At 41.6% G+C, this 22,068-nt stretch overlaps 1 protein-coding gene and 1 long non-coding RNA gene across 8 annotated transcripts; both read left to right on the forward strand.

The window, feature by feature from the left end:
* Window positions 1-200: 200 nt before the first annotated feature.
* Window positions 201-11,029, forward strand: MSANTD4 (Myb/SANT DNA binding domain containing 4 with coiled-coils). Of its 7 annotated transcripts, none has more exons than XM_072032734.1 (4): window positions 201-405; window positions 1,239-1,363; window positions 6,593-7,219; window positions 9,061-11,029. In XM_072032734.1, the coding sequence occupies exons 3-4, from the start codon at window positions 6,758-6,760 to the stop codon at window positions 9,634-9,636; spliced, it is 1,038 nt and encodes a 345-aa protein (XP_071888835.1). In that variant the 5' UTR covers window positions 201-405; window positions 1,239-1,363; window positions 6,593-6,757; the 3' UTR covers window positions 9,637-11,029. The 7 variants fall into 7 exon arrangements, with proteins under 7 accessions (XP_071888835.1, XP_027324054.1, XP_027324047.1 ...); XM_013096494.5 differs by lacking the exon at window positions 201-405 and adding an exon at window positions 431-877; XM_038175814.2 differs by lacking the exon at window positions 201-405 and adding an exon at window positions 431-877 and having other exon boundaries at window positions 1,239-1,339.
* Window positions 11,030-16,965: 5,936 nt separating this feature from the next.
* Window positions 16,966-19,899, forward strand: LOC140001503 (uncharacterized). Its single transcript, XR_011806749.1, has 3 exons — window positions 16,966-17,116; window positions 17,200-17,346; window positions 17,499-19,899. It is a non-coding gene; the product is annotated as an uncharacterized lncRNA (long non-coding RNA).
* The last annotated feature ends 2,169 nt before the right edge of the window (window positions 19,900-22,068 follow it).

The following is a 22,068-nucleotide window of genomic DNA, read 5'->3' on the forward strand; positions in this document are numbered from 1 at the left end:
TTACCATGGTGATGGAGCGCAGCGAGAGCCAGGCCCCGCCCCCTGCTCCCGGCCCCGCCCTCCGCCTCATTGACCCGGCCAGAAACGCGCCGCCGGAAGCTCATTGAAGAAGAGGCGGGCCTTACCAGATCATAGCCAATCGCCACAAAGCATCCTCAAGACAAGCAGCGGTTGCAACCAATGGCCACTCGCGGGCTGCGCGCTGCGCCGGCTCCGCGGGGAGAGCTGTACAGCGCCCAGCGCGTACCCGGGGCGCCTCGGCGCGGCTGGAGGGAAGGGGGGCGGGGCAAAAACGAAGCGATGTTCCTAGCCCGCCAATAGGCGCGCGGGACGGGCTGACAGGCACGCGGCTCGCCCAATGGACGGGCGGCGGGCGTTAAAGGACCGGCGGCGCGGCGGGGCGAGGTGGGTGCAGGTGAGCGGCGCGCGGGGCTCCCCGGGGAGCGGGGCGGGCGCCTCTGAGGGGCCGCCGTGAGGGGCACGGGCCCGGGCCGCTTTTGTTGCAGCCTCCGGGAGGGGCTGCCGGCGGGGGAGGCCTTCCCGGCGCGGCTCCGCGCCCCCTGCCCCGTGGGGAGGGGGCTGCGGGCCCGGCGGCCTCCCTCAGGGCCGGCCTCCGGCGCTCCGCCAGGCGCTCGCCACACGAACGCGGCTCCTCACGGCCCCAGGGAGGGGGCAGGGATCGCGCCTCGGGGCTTCCAGAAAGCCCCGGGCTTCATCATCGCGTGTAGAGCCTCCGAGGAGCTCGAAATTTTAAAATTTAAAAAAAAAAAAAAAAAAAAAAAAAAAAAGAAATTGGTTCCAGGGTTCCTTCATTTAAAACTTTTTTCTTCAGCCTTCACCTCTGAAAGTTGCAAAAGAAAAAAGCCGAACTATCTAGGTATAATAATAATAATTAAAATGAATGTCAGGTGTATTCTAGAGGGTAATTAAAGCTTAATGCTAGCACTAGGCCTTCAGCCATGGTGACTGTATGGGGTTTGGGAGTTGTTTGGCCAATTCTGGCTGTGGGCTTTTTGTTGTGGCTTTAAACGCCCCATTTCAGCATGTGAGCGAAGGAAACAAAAAGGCAGAATGTGGGTGCCTCTGTCGTTCTGCACTCTGCAGTTATTACTGGTCTGTGTATTTATGTTCTGTTCGCTTTTGTAATACCTGTTTCATTTCAACACTGACGAGTAGTTTCATTTTCTTTGGTCCCGATATGAGGACCGTCTTAACCTTTTCTTGCTTCTGCCTGACAGGACTGCATCAAACTCACAGCATCATGCTGCTGTCTTACCTGGGAGCCCTTTGACAGCTTTCTGTTCTCTCACGATCAACAGCGTTTCTGTTTCTCTGGCCAGTATGTTGCGTTTCTACCCAAAAGGTGCAAATATACAGACAGAATTTTTCATTTGTAGCGAGCCTCGTGCCATGTGATGGGGTGCATGACTAGTCACATAAGAGACTGTTTGTATCCTGTTACTTCCCAGAGATTTCTCTGTCACATAACTGGACTTTTTTCACGTCTGCTCTTATCTCCACATCCTTTTTCTTTGGAAAAAACTGTAATATTTTTCCATGTAGAATTATTGCTGAATGTATGCATTTCCATGTTTCAGACTTGTTATGTGTTCTTGCCCCTTAAATACTTTGAGCATGTAACCGTTAATTTTCCAGAATTATAAACTAAGACCCTGGGCACCATCTAGCAATATCAGAAAGCAGAATATTACAGACCCCAGCCTCAGCTAAGTTAATATTTCTTTTTATTCAATATGTCAGAAAGGTAAATAGTCCCCAGTAGAGTTGATCCAAATCTGGACGTTAATATAATGTTAAGACAATACACTAACACCACTTGAATTAATAGGAAAATAAACATCTTTAATAAGGCAATATGCTTTCAGAAAGGAAAGAGAAAAGGTAAGATGTGCTTATCGATTAGTCATGAGTTTTAAAACAGGTAGGCTTTGTAGTTGCTTTCAGTAGCTTCTCCCTTTCTATAGCAAAAAAAAAAAAAAAAGTCTTAAGGAAAACTACATAGTAAGGGATTATTATATCAGAAGTTCTCAAGAATGGAAGGGGAGACTGGGCAGGTGATGCAGAGCACCTGGGTGAGCAGCAGTGAAACTGACCTGCAGAGTAGCCTGACCTTTGTTTTTTAACTCAACCTGACCTGGAGCTAAGAGGAAAACTGAGTTTGTATCTTCCTTATTCATGTAGAATTATATTTAGAAGATAACAAGGATGGCAAAATTGATTTGAAACACCCCAAGTGATTGTGCCTACTTTCCCCTGCCATGCTAGCACTGAGAAATTTAGGAAGGTCCAGGGTTAAAAAGAACATAAGTTTTTGAAATCCTGTGATTCCCAATTACTGGAATGACCAGAACCTTGTTGATCCCAGCTGGGACTAAGTAAAGGACTTAGCTGGTGCTTGCTTTGAGAGGGAAAACAACTTTGATTTGGCAAGAGTCTAATATTTACGTTTTAAAAAAAAAAAAAAAAGACAGTTGAGTAGTACTGTAAGAGTTTGATTTACCCAGTACTTTGGAAAGTCTGACCCATTGTCCAATAGCTAATGAAGTACTTGGATGTTTGCTTAGAATCAAGCATCTGAAATTCTGCTAAGTTCAGTAAACCTAAGTAGGGTTTGACCTTAAACAAAGGTTCAGTGTCTTGGTAGTGAAAACTCAGAGAAACTGTCTGCTATAAGACCTCTGTGTAATACTCCTTACCTGGGAAAACAGGCAGACAGGCACACACACACACACATGCGCACATGCACAGTTTCTGAAGTAAACATGAAGTACCTGGCAACAAGAGTTTGGCTCAATCTATTTATTTGTCAATCCAGAATACTTGTTGTATAAACAGTGAAACCTCTAAAAGTATTCTTAATTCTTTCTGTGTATTGGCAACTTTTCTGAAGAACTTACCTGCTGAATGGCTTTTTAAACTTTTTTTTTGTTTAATCAACTGAACAAAAAATAGCACTTTACACAAAATAAACTTAAGAATTTGATAGATAGGTCAAGAAATTCAATTGCCGTAATAACAGAAAAGTACTAACATTGCAATTTGAGTTTGAAAAGCACAGTAAGTACCAAATAAATTGACTTACTGCTAGACACAAGTAAATGTGATACTGCTTCCTTGAAATGTCCAAGTATCTTTTCATGGCAACCTTATAATAATGAAGGTTAAGGGAATAGCTTAAAGATCAGGTAAAAGGTGTTAGAAATAAAATATGTAATTCTAGCAGTTAAGAGTGCTGTGTTGTGGTATAAATCTGACTTTAAACTGCAGAAAGTTGTTTGCTTCTTATATTACAAGTTGTGGCAAGCTGGGTGTATACATTACCAACCTAAGAGCTAGTACATTCTCCAATAATTGTCTTTTTTCAAAATGAATCAATTTTATTTTCAGAAAGGCAGGAAGTTGCACTGTATCTTAAACAACAATAGGCAGTTTCCAACTTGCTTTTGAGGAGTCAAAAGTGCCAGGTAGCTGCATGGGAGCACCATACAGTGGTCCATGCTGATGCAGGTTTATGTTCTATGAAATTGATTTGTTCTTGGGACTCAGGTCTTGCATACTGGCTAGCTATTAACCACCAGAAATAAATGATTTCACAGTAGGGATGTGATATATGGAGTCATAATTCGTGTCAAGAAGATGGTTGATATTAATAAAGAAGGGGGAGATGTGGGAGTGTGGCCATGGGGGTCGGCAAGCCCCGTGGTTGATGAGAACATCAGACTCTTAATGATGAGGCCATCAGGAATGTAAAGAGTTTAGAGGGAACAAAGAAGGGTGATTCAGGAGATGCCATGCAGTCTTGGTTGCTCGTTTTCCAGCTATTATGGCATGGAAGTTGCAGGGTGTTTGCTGTTGCTTGCCGGGCAAAGTTGTTTGACCAGTGAAAAGTTGTTTTGAAAAGAACTGCTGTGGAGATGAGGGTGTAAGAGGGGAGCCTGTCCTCGGGATAAAAAGGCAACACAATATAATGAAGTTATGTCATCAATAAAGAAGCAGAAAGAAGGAATGAAAAGGAACAGGCTAGCAGAACAGGGACCAGGACAGGAACAGGCACGTTGATCGCCTCATGAAGATAGGGGTCGGGCAGACTCAGCAAACTGCTCAGAGAAGCTTGTACAGAAAGTCACTGGAAATGGCACACTGGAGCTGGAGAGAAGCTCAAGTTGAGAGTAGCGGACCCGCGCACACAGCTGCCCCTTGCTGGTAAGCAGTTGCGCATTATGGGCAATCATACGTCCTTAGGAACAAAGACTGTCCCGGTAACCTTAGAGCTTATTCTCCTTATTAACAATCGGACAGTTTATGAGCCTGAAATATGGGACCAAACTGAGGTCAAGGTGTGGAACTCTGCAACTAAAAATGACAAGGTCGCAGTGGGGTTGCTCGGCACCTGGCGAGCAATCTCTGGGGCCTTAAAGAGCCCTGTGGGACCACAGTCAGAAATGTGTGGTTTGCCAGACAGTGAGGGAACTGCGGGCTCATTTACTGATCCGACTACTATGCCATCGGCCCATCTGCTGCTACAGCCATCAAAGGCTTTTGCTGTTATGCCCCCTGGTGACTTAGACGTGCCTTTTTACTCAGGCCCTATTGGCCTTGAATAGGAGATGGATATGCTGTTCTTCGATCCAGGAAGAATGGGATACATGCGTCCCAAAGACCAGTTGCTTGATAACTTAAAGTGAGACATATTGTTCCCACGACTAGCCCTGGAATTCTCCGGTGTTTGTAATCAAGAAAAGGAATGGAAAATGGAGACTGATAAGTCATGGAATATATGGGAGTACTTCAACCAGGCCGACTATGCTCCCCCAGTTATGGACATTAATAGTAATAGACTTACTTAAAGGATTGTTTGTTCTGATTGCACATATGTATAGGTGTACGTAAAAGCAATGTTCTGTATATTTAGAATGTTCAGTGTTTGTGTGTGTTGGTAGAGCATGGACTCCCCGTGCACCCAGTGCTGTTTACTTGTCTTTTATAAATATTACTAAATTCAGATTGAATTGAGACTTCATTTGTAACAGGGACAATATTTCAACCAGGAAATTTAGTAAAACAGTTTCCTAAATGCAATATTGGAAGAAAAATGATGCCAGTATGCTTACATCTTGGGTATGAAAGAATGTTGTTTGATACAGAAAACTTTATATGTAAACCACTTATTTATAGTAGATAGTGCATAGAAGATGGAGACTGATCTCTGAATGATGATGTGCCTTACCTCCCAAATGGAGAGCTTTTGTGTGATGTGCTGATGTGTAAGTTTTAACCAACTTCAGGAGAATATCAGGAGAAGAATACTTAGTAATACAAGAATCCTGCATAAAATCCTATGTAAGACTACTACATACTTAGTAATACAAGAATCCTATAAAAACCTAGGGGTGGAAGTTATTTGAGGATAAAATCCACTAGTCATTAGTCAGTAGCAATCAAATATATAATCTGAGCTGTGTGCTTCTGGAGGATGGAAGGCAAACTAGATTAATAATAAGCATAACCTGAAACTGTAAGTATAGTGAATTATTGCCCTGGTGGGTTTGAAGCCTTTTTCTAACAGTGGTAGGTTAATGTGATTGAAAAGAAAGTTCATGATCTTAAGATGAACTTAAGATGAATTTACCAAGCAGTCTGAACAGGAATTGTTGTTGATTCTCAGTCTTTTGGTTTGGTTTTGTTTTTTGATAATGTGGTCTGTGCTATATTCATCACTGCAGTAACAGTCCCATGTTTCTCCCAGACTTTCTGCTTCCTTTTAGAGCTGTGCATGATGTCAGGTGTGTTACGAGGTTTTAGCCTGCTCCTCAGCATGAGGCATGGGATTAGCTGGAGCTAGGGTAGAGGCACTGAGCTTTGAACCTGTGGTCACACCTGACATGAATTGAGGTGTTCTACAGTGTGAGTACTATGGAGGAGGGCTTTAACATGGGTGTGTAATGACTTATTCCTAAAACTAGTTCCTATTAAAACTGTGTGGCTTTTGTTTGAACAGTTAGTTCAAATAGTTATTTTCTGTTATTCAGCAGGGTTGCTTCAGTTCTTTTTATGATTAAGATAAGTCAGAAGAACCTCTAAAACTTCAGCTTCTAACAGATCTGCTTTTTTTTTTTTTTTTTTTTCTTCACAGAAGTAGTTTAAAAATGTCTCAAATTTCATTTGCCTAAACATTTTGGTTTTGAAGTAATGATGTAACAATTTCAGCTTCTTTTGGAAATGACGTTCAAACTGAGATGTATATGTCAAATTTCAGCCTTAAGAGTATCCCAACTGGCAAAACTGTAAGAGCTGAAGGAAAATAGCTGTATTTCTGTAATGGAAATACCAACTCAACCTTAACGGTTTGTGACATGGATATATTAATGGATTTATAATTCATACGAGTTTAGAGAAGCTTATCTGTAGCTACTTTATATTCAGAGTTTAACAAAATTGTTTTTTTCTATCAGATGAGCAGTTGGTTCAGAATATGCATTCCTTAACTGGTGATTTCAGAGCCAAGTTCATTAAAGGAAAATACACAGTCTGTATCTTTGAGATTTATGTTGTTTGTTCTTTTTTCTCTTAGGAAGCCTGACAAATAGGAAAAATACTACAAAGTGAAGAGAAAAATCATTTCACAAGAACTGAGCTCTGCTTTCATTGCTAAATTTTATTTGTATTACTAGCTGATTAGCGTCAAATAATCCCTGTAGTCTGCTGTGGTAAAATTATTAGGTTAAAGCTGGAAAAAATGAAACAATTAAAAAGAAAAAGAAAAAGTAATTTTAGTGTTCAGGAAACTCAAACTCTCCTTAAGGAAATCAGAAAAAGGAGAGAAGTACTCTTTTCAAAACAACTTAATACAACAATTAATGAGATGAAACGGAAGGCTTGGGAGGAAATAGCAGAGTGTGTAAACGCTGTAGGTGAAGGAGAGCAGAGAACGGGGACAGAAGTGAAAAGGAGGTATCTTGACTGGAGAGCACTCATGAAGAGAAAGCGCCTGAATGCAAACATCAAGATGGTAGGTGCTGGGTTTCATCTTCCTTCATCTGATCTAGATGACTCTCTCAATGAAGATATGGATGACAAAATGGGATTTGCAAACGAATCTAGTTTTGAATGGCAGAATATCACCGACTTCAGAGAAGCAGGTGGATCTTTAACAGAAATCAAAGTAGAAGAAGAAGAGGAAGACCCACAAAATTTTGAGGTAAGTGACTGGCGTGCATTACCTATATGCAATATGACCCCCTTTTCACTTCAGCGTGGGACATTTTGCTGTGTTTTTTTCATAGCATCTCTTTCTGTCTTGTCTGAATGTGTGAATTAAAGAAATTGTAGAAGCAGGTATGTTTCAGAAAGATGATATTTACATCTAGCAACTTGCAGCGCTATGTAAGGTTGATATTCCTTGATACAAGTATGTATTTGTACGTTTTCCATTTCTGTGTGTCATAGATAGGAATTATTCCAGTCAGTAGAAAGCAAATACACTCTTGAAGGAAACTGGTTATTTTAATAAATTAAGTTATTGGAATGGATGAAGGGAGAAGAGAAACGCACCTCTTTAACAAATGAAGTATACATTGCCTGGAGGCACGATTGCATAGTGTTTGCATTTCTTAAAGTGGACCCATGGGAGTTGAACATGTTACTTGAATAAATCAATCGGCCATTCCTCTGTCAGAACTGTAGCATGAATTACATCAAGCAGCTGTGAGTCCTGTGGCCTGGTTTCTGCTCTTAGTAGCACCATGGCTGTCCTGTCTGGGATAGGCAGCCAGCGAGACTGAAATTAAATATTTGTCTGCCTGTACAAAGCAGTAGTTTGTTCTGCTTGTACAAGTGTGTAGTGATAATTTAAAAAAAGGGATACTTCTTTAGATTGGGAACATCTGAGTCTAAACTCCAATGGGATATGTGCTGCCAAAAATCACAAGAAACTGCTAAATGGTAGGGGAACTGCTGCCTGGCAGCTGTTGAAAGGTGTCTGTCTTCTCTAATACTTAAAGAGTGGCAGTGGCTCTCATTGTCTTGTTTTCTGAACCCATAACTTGTTCAGTTTGCCTTCCATTTGCAGTATACAAATGGGTCACAGTGATCCCTTGTGTACTATGCATGTGTAGCACATAACTCCTGCAGAATTACAGCCTTTATGCTCCACGAAGAACAGCGGTGCTAACCCCCTCATCATCCGCATCATAAGTGTTTTTCCAGCAAACACGACAACATAAACTTGGTTGAACAAGCCCTGTTTATTGACCTGCTTAATGCAGTTTGATGGGTTAGGAGCATGTGAAAAATGTCAGATGGTTTTAAATACTGTACAGTGTTAAATGTTTTTAGAAATTAAATCCTTGTGTTAATGAGGGCTGTGTTAGCTTATATACCACGTAGTTCGTGGATCCAGCTGCTCTGATAGATAATTAGTCACAACAAATTCCCAGTGGCTTAAGTAAATGTCACTGAGCTATATGAAAAGTAAGAAAAACATAGGCTTTCTAGATCCAGTTTTCTTTTCTGTCAGTGGTTCTGAATACTCTAATATCTCTCATGCAGTGTTTCCTATGCTGCTCTTGCATGTCCACAGACAAATTGATTTTCCATTTTTCATGGCTAAGTATTAATTTATAGATCAAGTGTGTTTCTCTACCTGTGTAAATGGGGAAAAAAAAATATATATATTTTTTGATCTAACGTGGTTATTTTGTAGAATCTAAGTTAAATATTTCTGGAGTATTTTTAAGGTGGAGAGAGAGACAGAGATCAGGGTGACAAAGCACTGGCTCAGGTTGTCCAGAGAGATTGTGGAGTCTCCTTCTCTAGAGATACTCAGAACCCTTCTGGATGTCATCCTGTGCAGCGTGCTCTAGGTGATCCTGCTTTGCAGGTCAATTGGACCAGATGATATCCAGAGGTCCCTTCCAACCTCAACCATTCTGAGATTCTGTGAAAAATACAGTATCTGTTATTTTCAATGAAGTTGTATGCCACGTTATTCTAGCATAGAAACTGAAATGTAATTCTTGCGTATTGCATTCCTCTCCACAGTTTCCTATTGAGGAAGAAGAAGAAATTTTGTCATCAGTTTTGCCTGATTCGAAAAAAGAAAATGACCTACCAGATTTCAGCCACATTGAAGAGTTTGGAAATCTGAGCTCTGCTCAAGCTAGGTTAGCCTATGAAGATTCTCACTTGCTTATAAATCTGGAGAAGCAGAAGGTGGAGCTGGAGAAGCAGCGACTAGACATAGAAGCTGAAAGATTGCAAGTGGAGAAGGAGCGCCTGCAAATTGAAAAAGAACGTTTGCGGCATGTTGACTTGGAGCATGAGAGACTTCAGCTTGAGAAGGAGCGACTTCAGATCGAGCGGGAGAAACTGAGGTTAGAGACTCTGCATGCTGAAAAACCTGCCCTGGAAAATGACCTGACCCAAACAGAAAAGCCTGTTGTGCAGCCTCTGGATCTAGAAACTGAAAAGTTAAAACTTGAGAAAGAACGTTTGCAGTTAGAGAAAGAGAGGCTGCAGTTCTTAAAATTTGAGTCAGAGAAGCTGCAGATTGAGAAGGAACGCTTGCAAGTGGAAAAAGAACGTCTGCGAATTCAGAGAGAGGGTCACCTGCAATGAACTTCTCAACTGAGGAGTCAGTACTAGCAATTTGATGTTTGTAAAATAAAGGTAGTTCTTTTCCTAATATTGAAACTGTCCTAGAGGTTTAATGTTATAATGTTATTCAGTTCAGAGTTGAATGTTGATGTTAAACTTAAAAAAGAAAAAAAAAAAAAAAAGATGGGGGGGGAAAAAAAGAATGGTGCTCAATCAGTCAGTGTGCCTACATAAATAAGCTTATGTGTGAAGTTGCATTTCCGTGTATGAAAACTAAATGTTATGTTCTCTTGTCTTCAGTATTGTGTTGTATTAGTTTGGTGTCCTTGTTTCGCAGACACAATTGAGAAGATTAACTGTTGTACTTTTTTTTTCTTTTAATGCAGTAACAGTAAGGGAGCATCAGAATAAATCAGCATATGTTCTGAAGGCATGGTGCTGAAGATAGCCCACACAGTAAATAGGTATAAGTAGGCAGAACGTAACACAGAGTCATGTGACTGATTCATTAAATTTGATTTCCTCTTTTTGTTTTTCTCTATTCCCACAGCTGAAAGAGGAGTTCAGCAATTGTCTAAAAGTTAAAGAAGTATAGGCTAAATCCACTACAGTGGTGTTCACTGTTGTTTCATGACCTGAACTGAATGGGAGTGTGGAAAATAGTATTATTCCTTTTTACATAAAGTATTCATATCAGATACAGTTACACATAACCATAGTTACTGTAAGCTGGACTGTGGGCCTGTCAAGTTGTTAATAATGCTGCATGGAGCATCCTACACCTGGATTAGCAGCACAGGGGCTTAGTAGCAGGATGTAACTGTTGTCTGGTCAGTCCCCTAAAGTAAAGCAACTAGACCTGGCTTGTTCCTTCAAAGAGATTAACTGACATTGGGAAGCCTGTGAGTGGAGGCTGAACACAGGTTAAGGACTGCTGAGCTTGAACACTAAAACTTTTGATACCTCAGTGCTGCCCAGGCAGAACTGGTCATGTCTGTGAAACAGCTTGAAGAGCCTTCTATGGCTGATGCCATTTAGCATGTTTTAGTTAGGCAAACAGAAATGGTCAGTACTGATGGCTGTCACTATTTTTCCATGTACAAGGTATTAATTTAAAAGAAAAAAACAGGATTTCTGTTATTTCATATATGTATTTGTAAATCACAGCTGAGCCAGACTTCAGATCACTCATCTTTCTGTGAGCAACTATCTTTTTTGACTCCATTTGACACTTAGGAGTATGGGAATACTAAATCTGAATATACATGGAGTGACTTACGTGGATTCATGTGCAAGTAAATATATTTATACCACTACAGGATTACTTTTATTCTGCAAAGAAAATGTTATTTTTTTATTACTGAAACAAGTGTGCTTCTACAGTGAAAATAAATTTGACTACTACAACCCAAAATCACTCTTGAGAGTTTCTTTACAGCAGTATATGAAGAGAAAGATGGATACTAATATTGCAATACCCCAAAGTTGCTGGTGCCTGTAAGTGGAAGAGACGGGGCATCTCTGAGTAGGACTCAAACCAAGCAGCACTTAATTGAGAAAGGAAAAAGGAAGGAGACACAAACCAGCTCGATAGGAATGCCTCAGGGAGAGAAGTATCTGAAATTGTTCTTTGTGAAATGAAGTGAGGACTTCTCATCTCCCTGATGTGTCAAAAAAAATTATATTAAATTGTTTTCTGTGGTCATCTGTCAAAGTTTTTCTCTCAATATGAAGAAATGACTTATCTTCTTTCAAAGCACAGGAGAGGCAGAATTAAGAAAATCTGGGGGGTTGCTTAGTGCGTAGAATGTTTACCCAGGTAGTGGGATAACTTGGATTTCATGATGGCTGTGTCCTAAGGTGACCAACTTCCTTTCTCTGCCAAACTGAGGAATGAGGGGCAAGGCAGCCACCAGTGCATGAGGTGGGGGCCCGATGGATTAAGCTGGGACAGAGAATGCTTCTGTGGGCTGGTCTATGAGAGGCACTCAGCCAGAGAGGAGCAGATGTGGAATCTGGCTCATGTTGGGAGGGAGTTATTACCGTTGCTCAGTACCAGCGCTGCCGTCTTCACATTTTACTCCAGTTGAACGACTTAACCATTAAAATAATGGTTTGTATTTTACATCGGACATCTTGTAAATCATGCCTTAAGAGCATTTTTCCTTTTTTTTTTTTTTTTTTTTTGGGGGGGGGGAGGAAGTTGAGATAAATCTAAATGATTATTTTTTCATTTCATAAATTCAAACGCTTCTCCAAATGTGAATAGAGCAGTATGTAAGCGATTATGTCCTCCCAACAACTGTCTATTCAGCCTCCTAGGGAAATGATGGATCCTTTGGTTATACAGAACCTTTTGGAAAATACTGAATGGTGAAATTAAGTATCGTCATAAATCATTGAAAATACTGTTTCAACAAAAAATGCAGAGCAAATTACAGAGTTTAATGCAACGATTTTCTAGCCTGCTTTTTTTTTTTCATACCAAAATTGCAGTCATTTTGTAATTTTAATTTAAATGTCTTATTTTCAAATACTAATCTGCAATCTCTTAAAACTTAATTGCCTCATTTACCAACTTGGGCTCTTGACAGCAAAACCCAAGGACAAGGTTTAGACCACATAAATGTCACCGAGGTCAAGACATACACATGAACTCAGTTCCTATGCTAGATAAATTTGGACTCCCGCTTACAAGAAGAGCCTGTGATTATAAGTAATCTGAGTGACATTCCCAGACTGGGAACGACTTTAAGATGAGGGAAACAACCTGCATACTGAGGAAAAGGCAAGTATTGGGGTGGGGAGGGAAGGAGAGGGGTTTTCACAATACACTTTGGAGACAAACTGACTAATGCTTAACAGTATTATAAAATAAAACGGAGAAGCTCACACACAGGGCAAAGTCGTAAATGTGATCCCCAAGAAAAGCCCAGCAGCCAGTCTCCGAGTGGGGATCCCTGTGAGAGCATGGTAGGATTCAAAGTCAGCTTCATGTCCTTTAGTAGGCTGCCCCACATTGTCTCCAGGACATTTTGAGCAATTTCACTGGGCATGAAAGATGGTGCAAGCAATACTTGCACAAAGTATAAAATATTTATTAAGACAAAAGATGATTCAAATTTAATAAACAGTCAGACTAAGCATTATCATCCTTGTTACCCCAAGGAGACTTTGCTAGCTCAGAGAGGAAAGGTCGTCCTCCAGGGCTCCCTGGAGATCTCTGATAGTGCTGAGTTGCTGCTTTCCAACTTGTTTGTTTGGCCATTTATTTTATTTTGGGCTTTCTTAATCATTCCATGGTGGTAGGTTTTTTGTCCCTTAAATCTTCAAATTGCTGCTGATGCTATCTTAACAATCCTACCTCTGTGTATTTTTTTCCCTTATCTTGTTTGACTCTTCTCTACAAACTTCCTGAGATTTCTCTCAACTTTGCAGTTTTCTCGTCAGTGTGAGCTGAGGGTAGGCAGCTGTGCTGAGCCATGGATTAAAGACCTGACACGAGGCTGCATGTCTACCAGAAAGTTGATCTGATAACAGCCAGAGGAGGTCCAATCTCCCTGATAACTGTCCTTGAGGTCTTGCAGAGCTGAGCTCCTGTCAGACCAACCTGTGGTGCACAGAGCAGTTCTCCAGCACCGACTAGTGGAGTTAGGAGCAATGTGACTGCTTAATGGTGTCACTGTCACTGCTGCTGCAGTGCCATTTCAAAGTGTAGCTGAATTACATTCATACTATGTCCCCCCCAGAAAACAAACAAACAGACAAACAAAACGTAAATCTTTCAGACAAAATCCTCCTCTCCAAGTCTGGAAAGGGGCTGATAAATCACATTGGTCACTGGAGCAGGTATCAGGCCCCAGGCAGAGCTGAGATAGGGTCCTGGCCATGGACAGGGAGGGGGGAGGCCCAGTAAGGCCTGGTGGTGCCCTCAGGACCCTGACAGCACCTCACAGCACGCTCTAGCAATTGTAGTAGCATGCTGGATGCCCTTCTTGTAACACTGGTTGACTCCCATTGGAAATGATAGTCAGTCCCAGGATCAGTTGTCAATAACACACCACACTGTAAATTTTTGCCTATGGTGTTCAAATAGCATCTCATACTGCAAGTTCTGGTCCGGCACTTGACTTTTCGCTCATGTTTTCCATCACTTGCGCTAGTGCACTGTCTAAATGTTGGGATCTTCAGGACAATGTTCCTTCCGAGAGGCTAAAACTCCTGGACAAGCAGCCCCTCTGGTGGCAAGTGCATGTCAGGGGAGTTTAACCTCCCTCACCTATCCATCCCACAGCATCAGCTAGTAGACTGAGAGCAGCAGCAGCAGCTACAAGCTCCTACAAAGCTGTGTGTCACTGGAAGTCTAAATCCCTGCATCACTCAGGCACTGCTGAAGTTTGACACTGACATTAAGATAAAATGTAAATGGACCAGGTTCTTGCACATGTTGGCTGGTTTATTTTGCACCAGTGACTCAGAATGTTTGTAGCTGGTTTCATGACTACTAAAAGATTTTAATACAGGCTTAAAATTTTTATTGCATTTTAAAATAAATATCCAACCTATTTTTTCCAGATAATCAACTCATTTGAAGAAACAGGTTCAAGGCAATAAGAGGGGGATGGCAGGGGAAGAACACTTTCAGTACTGACATGGGGCAACTTCATCATTTCCTCTTTTTTTTTTTTTTTTTTTTTTTTTTTTGTGGGGAGGCTAATTTATAGCAAAATGATGATTTTTCAAACCACTAGTTATGCCACCGGAGCTTTTGCCTCAGTGTCACTCTGTGATCTGGCCATTTGTCACTCACACAGCATGAAATTGGAGTTTGGGGAGGGAACACTGGGTGCTCACTCCTGGTCTCATCATTTTTTCTTCCTGGTCTCTTAAAGCAGGATGTCCTGGTTCTGGGTCATGGTTATCATGCCAATGAATACACCAGTTCTCAGACATCAGAAAGTGTCAAAACAAATCAAAAAAACAAAGGTTCACTGACACAAGACAAGAAGAAGCCCTTTTCATGCACTACACATAATCCTTTTAAACCTGACCTACTTTAAAGGACACTTTATCCCCTCCTTTTACAGTTTATTAAGAATACCATTGTTATTTTCTGTTACAGTTTTACTGTTTTTAATTTCCCTACTTCACACTATCAGTAGTTTTATACTACACATTAGCAGACCGTGGAATACCTTGCCTTGTTACTTCCATATTTTCTAATTGCAACACTCCATCATTAGTCAACTGGTTCATAATGTGGAAGGCAAAGTTGCTATTTCATTTCATGCTATATAATGCAATGCTTCTGGTTCAGTAATTACATTGTGCCAGGCCTGTGATCAATCCTGAGATAGCTCACTCTTGATGGATAGCCCCATCACGGAGTGTATAAGAGTTAAAGGAAGAAGCAAATTTTTAATTTTGCTCCTCTGTCAATTTACCTACTTGAACACTGCTTTTCAGACTGATATTTATCTCACTGAGATAGGAAGAGATTAGAGAAATGAGAACTTAAAGGAGAGAAGTGAAGTTTGAAAAGCATTTTCTAAAGTTTTGGTTTGCAAAACAGGAAAGATATAAATTAGACATTTTTCCACAGAAACCTATTGTGCATTACTCTGTTAATGGAGTGCAGATCTTTTAGTCACCCATTCAATGTGCTGGAGAAAACCATTACCTGCTTTTCATAACTATTCCAAGGATTATGTGAAATGAGCTGATGGTCTTACTACTACTACTGTTCCATACCAGGCCTGTGAAATATATATATTTCCAAATGTTTTCTGCTTTGTCACAGGAGTGTTCATGAATCAAGGACTTTTCTGAAGTGGCAACAAGCTTTCAAAGAGTCGTAAGATATGTGAAGTGCCTCTCCCTAACAAGGGAAGAATTGCAAGTACAGGCTGCAAGAAGTGTAATGGGGTTGGAAGAACAGCCAGAAACACCTTGCTAAAAGAATAACAGTGGGAAGGGCTGTAACCCTCATGATCAAATGACACCCTAGTGCCCTGAGGTAAAGTTTTATCCTAATAGGGTGGATTTACACTTTTCCTGAAGTATCTTCTAGGAACAGATTTCAGGGACAAAATTTCTGGCCAGACACGCTGTTGCTTTGCTTCAGTGAAGTGACATTCATGTTCTTATGTATCTTGATAGAACTGTATGATTTGATGACAAAAACTATGGATGAGATGTTCTTATTTCTGTAATAAAATTATGTTATTCTCGTTGCTGTTTGACTTTTGCACAGGTCTGCACCTCAGGCTTTTCAGTCTCGCCTCCTACCTGCCATACTTTCAGTATCTCATCCTTCTGCCAAGAACTAGCAATGAGAGCCCCCAACTCAGAAATGACAGAGTTAAAAATGCTGCAGAAACTGCAAGATCAGGTACCCTGAAGAAGGTTTGTTCATCTGACTGTGCCTAAATGGCAACGCAACCTGAGGAGGAGGTGTCTGCAGAATGACTTATTACTGTCAAGGTTATCTTGTACCCAATACATTGGAAAGCCTTGAGGCTCAGCGTTCAGTCACAGAGCTGGGTGGAAGTTCAAGGGAAAGGGGGCAACAGGAGGACTCGATTACTAAGGCAGGTAGTATACACCTTACTGTGACAATGGGTATTAAAAAGCTGAAATCACTAACTGTGGCGTGATCCACCATAAAGGTAACCCCCATAAAGTTACTGACAAAAATGTGTACGCATTTAGCCGGGGGCCCCCAAGTTGGTAGGACAAAGACCATGATAGCAAATTGACCTTCCAGGAAAGCAGAAGTCAGCAACACCTATTCCAGTCCTACCCCACTTTTGCAGCTACAGGTATAAAGATTAACTCACTATCTACCCCAAACTCTGCAAGAGCCTCTCTGCACAAGAACTTCCCTGCAAGAATGCCCAGGACAGACTGGATTCCTCACTGGGGATTCCTGGCTGACTCCAGGCTCTGTGTCGTGGATCATCTCTGAGGCAGGACTTTTTTCATCATCAATTAACCTCACTTCTAGGAGCATTTTGGTGAGAGTCCTGCTGCTAATGCCTCACATAATATATACAGGCACACATACGGGTTGTTTTATTGAAGCAAAGCAGTGGTACAACTCGCCAGAAATTCTGTCCCTGAAACTGGCTTCCAGCAGGTGTTTCTGACCTGAAGTATTCACTTTCTTCACTTGTCTAAATTCTCTACTAACTTGCAATATATGTGTTTGCATTACTCTTGTAATGCGTACTTGCTTTCCTAGTGGTAATTTGTTAATAACTTGTGGTACATATGTACTTTTACAAGTAGTAGTTTGTAATAAAAGAATACACAGAAACAGGCCTCTGTGTCCTTGTGTATTACAGGCTCCATCAAGATCATGATCTTTGTGCGCCCACAGGTGGGGTGACCCTCATTGTTTGTGATTGTGACCGTGACCACTACATTATGATACTTACTCAGGAAGGGGGAGAGGGACATGGCAAAACTGGACAGCAGATGAAATGGTCCCAGGACACAGGTGAGCTGCCCGGCCCCACGGCCTCCTCCTCCTGTTCAGGGTGATACTACACAGCATCACTTTGTTTTTTTCCACTGAATCAGCTGTTCCAAGCATCCCCCATGTGATGGGGGCCAGTATGGCCACTGTAAAAATAAAGGAACAACACCATAAAAGCAACAGATCAGGAATCGGAGAGCAGAGCTGGAGCCTGGAGGTGAATATCAAAGACACAGGTGAAGGGCAAGAAGGTCAGTGAGTAGGATTGATAGCATCTTCTCCTCTTGGCTTTCCAGGACTAATATGCTTTTCTATCCATTCATGTATTCAATTGACTTTTAAATGAACATGTCACTACTACTTTATACCCACTTTATTAATGCATAGGTCTTTTATTTGGCAGACTGCAGGTTGTTTACAAGCACAGAAAACTGCTCCACTGTAGAGGGTTCAGGAGAAATGCTGTGAAGCTATACCAGGTGATCAGTCCCTCCATCACTGGTATGCATCCTTCTGTACTACTGCAGAAAAACAGCAGTCGAGAAAGCAAAAAGAGCAGAAAAGGTGGGAAAATGAACACACAAAGGTGAAGAGAAGAACTGTGAATTTTCTTCAGCCTGGGTTCTGACGTGCTCAACAAGCACATTTTAGCCACTAGCACCTGGAGCACTTGCAGTACTGAGGGCTACTGGGCTATTCCTCCCTGGGGAGTCTTGCTGTTTGGTTGTATGGGAGTTTCTGCTGCTTTTACAGACTTGCCCAGACAGGAGCATGGCTGCTTTTAGATGTGTGCAGATCTCCCTGGCACACCACCCACCCTAGGGCTGTCTAGTTGTGCACTAATGGCTTTCTAAATGACTAACACCAGACTATGCCTAAAAGAACTAGCACTGTTGCAGTTACAACTCAGGGCTGGAAAGATCTTTGGTCCAGAAATATAGTGGAGAAACTGTGGGCCAATCCAGAATTGTGTCTGGGAAAGATCCTACTCTATTAAAAAAAACTAAGGATTATCACCTACCTTAATTTTATAGACAAACTAAAGGTTGTCACCTACCTCTGAGCAGCCTCAGACTGAAAAAACAGCATTTCTGTCTAGTGAAATGTGCATTGACACATCCTATTCTAAGAACTGATTTGTATTTAACCTTCAATTCATATTCGTATTTTTAAAAATTTTTGGCCATAGAGCATCTTGATAAAAAAAACCACTTTCTAGAAGCAGTTCTTTCAGAGGCAGAAGTGACAATAAAGACTTGCCCTACTTCATTTTTTTTCACAAAAGGATCTTTTCTGTGCATCAAAGTGCACACTCCTGCTCCTCCTCCTTCCTGGGTCCTGCCAGCTTCCCTTCCTTCAAATTGTTTTCCCATCTGCAGTATTTATAATAACTGCAATGTTTCTGCAAGAAGACAAGCCTGTTTATTTTGGAGGCTGTACTCAGAAACTTGTCAATTTAGCTGGACTGTTCTCTAGAAAAGAAAATTCAGCCTATTAGAAGATGCCAGCTTTTATTCAGGATGAGCAAACTCATTCAGATAATGAGTCCCTTGTGCCCTCTTCACACTGTCCCTTTTGATATATGACCATTGTTAAGTCTGAGTGGTTCATATGTTTATTCACTTTGTAGAAAAGAGTTATTTCCTGTAGAACAAAAATCTTTCTGGGAAAGACAGAAATCGAGCTCTCAGAACCTCAGTTCATAGGTTTTCTTCCAAGAGTTCAGAAAGAGTTTAGGGGAAGCACAAAAGCAGTGAAAGTGGAGTAGATTTTGAAAGGCCTCCTACCAAACCTCCTCTGCCATTGCCAAACAGAGGGGAATGACTGGACTCTATCTGTCACGGTCCCTTGGGGTCAGCAGGACCCTCTATATGGCACAGATTGTGGCAGAAGCATGGGTCTGACTGACCCATGGTGGGTCCCACTCCTAACCAGCTTTGCACTAATGTCCAAGTGTGTGTATGGGGGTGTATGTATGTGTGCATATAAGCCAAAACAGGTTTAGAAGAATATAGGTTCTGATGGAGATGGACACCATGGACCTGAGATAGGAGCCTGAGGGTGATGCAGATGAACACTTCTCCAATGCATGGTCTTGCCCCTACCCAGGTACATACTACAGATCTGAAGCACATGGAATTTTTGGCTGGGAGGGAAGGAGGTTGTTGTTTTCATTTATTAGCCTTGCCCAGTGTGGCACAAGAGGTTTGGTCATGTGGCAGAGGGTCTTCCATTTACTGCACAGCCTCCCCAGCATCACCCCTGCAGTGTTGGGAACTGGATCTAGAGAAGAGAAAAGGGTTGGAGGGCAAGGACAATTGGAGAATTTGGAGCTGCTCCCAAGAAGAAAGAAAATTTACAATACCAATAATTCCTAAGAAAATTTAAAGTGCTTATGGCTATCCAGTGACCAAGAGGACACCATGGGCAGTGATTCAAAGTTTTCTGAGCCAAAAATAATAAGGATTTTTAAAAACTTCTTTGAGACTGAAATAAGTCTGTTGCTAAGTGTTCATACTGACTATCCAATCTCATTGGATGAGACTGAAATAAATAGATTTCGGGCTGAAAGCATTCCTCAGAAGTAATGATGGGCTTGCCTGGTAACAGTGGCAGAAAATTAGGGGTGCACCAAGGAAAAGGAAAACATTCAACCAGATGGGGAGGTGCCGCTAGCTGCTCAGGCTAGCTGCATAGCATGCTTCCCTGACAGACAATTTATTGTCTAAGGCCTGGAATATGGGGCTGCCCTGGGGTGGGTGTCTGAGACAGGTGAGCAGATGCAGTTTATGTGGCACAACTGCTAACTTCACTGCTTGGAGTTAGTTTTAATTGGATATCTCAAAGTGGATAACAGAAAGCAGATTTCAGTACAACAGATACAAATGTGGAGCTTTGAATCTTCCCCCCCCCCCCCCAGGGGAACTGATGTCTTCTGATTAAGTTTGTTTTCTGTCAGTGTGTTTGTTTCTTCAGAATGTAAATTCCACTCCAATCTTTTAAATCTTGCATTTCTATACGAAAAATTTATTCTAGCCATATCTCCTCTATTTTCCATTGTTATAAGAAAAATCAATTTCAAACTGATGTTCAAAATATATATATATATATATATATATATATATATACATTTTAGTTAGTGTAGTGAAAGGAAAAGTAGAACAGAAGTATCCTGTTCAGATTTCCCAAACCTCGTGCACAGTGATTGCCTGGAATTTCTGCCAAATACACGGATTTTGCATGATGGAGGACAAAGGGGAAAAGCAGAGACTGAGCAAAAAGAGAAAGAGGGTATGAACACTTTTAAACAAGTATTAAAGGAAGGGATAACAAGGGATTTGTGAGAACTAAAATCAAACACACACACATGCACACCGAAGTCTGGATATTTTAATCTAGGATTTTGGCTTGTTTCTTACGAAAATCCAACCTTTGGTGGTACCACTGTGAATTTCTGCAGTCGTTTGATTTGTTGTTATATTGGTAGGAATCTGCAGGGACAAACAAGTTTACTAGAGCTGAGCATATTTGCGTCAGAAACAGAAAAAATGGCTCAAATCAATTCTCAGTGTACTTCCCTCCACTAGCTTCCTATACATCTGCACCAAAGCTTGACATGCTGCCAGGATGACTCAGCAGGGTTAGAAATGGACAGACAACCTCACCACAAAAATACCAGGTGGTTCATCTCTTCAGAGGCACAGTAGAGGATGCAAGGGCCGTGAGAGAGAGAAAACTGAGATAAGGTCTTCAGCTTAAATAAAGGCTGATGCCACAACTTACTGGTGTGATCTGGGGGTTGCCAGCCCTGCTATTGCCTATGCAATGTTTTTTCCCAGGGTTACACAGGAAAATTCAGTTTCAAAGGGACTTTGACAGATAACCTTTAGCAGTCCTCACACATTCTGGAAACAAACAAACAAACACCACCACCACCACCTCCAAAATAACACCCTGTATATTTTTTGGGGGGCTGTATTGATGATAAATAAAGAATACAGCAGAAAAAACAAAACAAAACAAAACAAAAAAAACTTTTTGTCATTTTGTGTGTGTGTGGGGGGGGGGAGGGGTATGTAGGAGATAATCCAAAAGAAGTCAAATCAAGAAATGCATCACTAATTATCAAATATACTTTTTTTTTTTTTTTTTTTTTTTTTTTTTTCTGCCTGAAATGCCAATTCAGAGGGCATACTCACCTACTCATCACATTTCCCAATAAAATTAACAGAATGAGGTCATAGGCCTGCTGGGAGTAGGCAGGGAAAAAGCCACCACATGCTCTGTGTAGCATGTGATGATAACTCACTGCCGCGCAGTCGGGCTCGCGTCCCACCTCCTCCTCCTCCTGCAGGCTGCGGCTGCCCAGGGCTTGGGTGGCTGCAATGCTCCACAGCCAGATTCGGGGACAAATCCTGCACCAGGGGTCCCAGCAGGGGACTTGGCTTCGTCCTTTCCTTCCCTGAGTGTCCAGCAATGACAGCTGGCTGTGGAGATGCTCATGCTCTCTGCGAGGAAGGCGATGGGAGATGGGAGTATCTCAGCACTTGGGCTACAGCTGGGGCAGCAAGTGTGCCATGTCTCAGAAGGGGCAAACAGGCAGCTGCACTGCTGGAAAAGGGCAGGGTGGAGGATTTTTCTGTCTCCACCTGTACACACCAGTATGAACCTCTCAGGGCTGCCGTGAAGTTTCCTTCCTTCTTGCCAAGGTGTTCTTTGCTTAAGAATGCTTTCAGGTATATGACTGGCTACAGCTTTGTGCTAACAAAGCCCACGGACACATGTCTCAAGGGTGACTTTATGTTGGGAAACCTTGCAGTAGAATGAGATATTTAAAAAAATAAATCAATTTAAGGAATTTTAATTAAGATTTAGAAATATCTGAATGGAAGATTTGTGATGTTAGAGTGTTATAGCAGACAAAAACAAAACAAATAAATTACAATCCTGGATGCAGAAAATAAATGCATTCA

The sequence above is a fragment of the Anas platyrhynchos genome, chromosome 1 (assembly GCF_047663525.1).
Source record: "Anas platyrhynchos isolate ZD024472 breed Pekin duck chromosome 1, IASCAAS_PekinDuck_T2T, whole genome shotgun sequence".
Taxonomy (NCBI): Eukaryota; Metazoa; Chordata; class Aves; order Anseriformes; family Anatidae; genus Anas; species Anas platyrhynchos.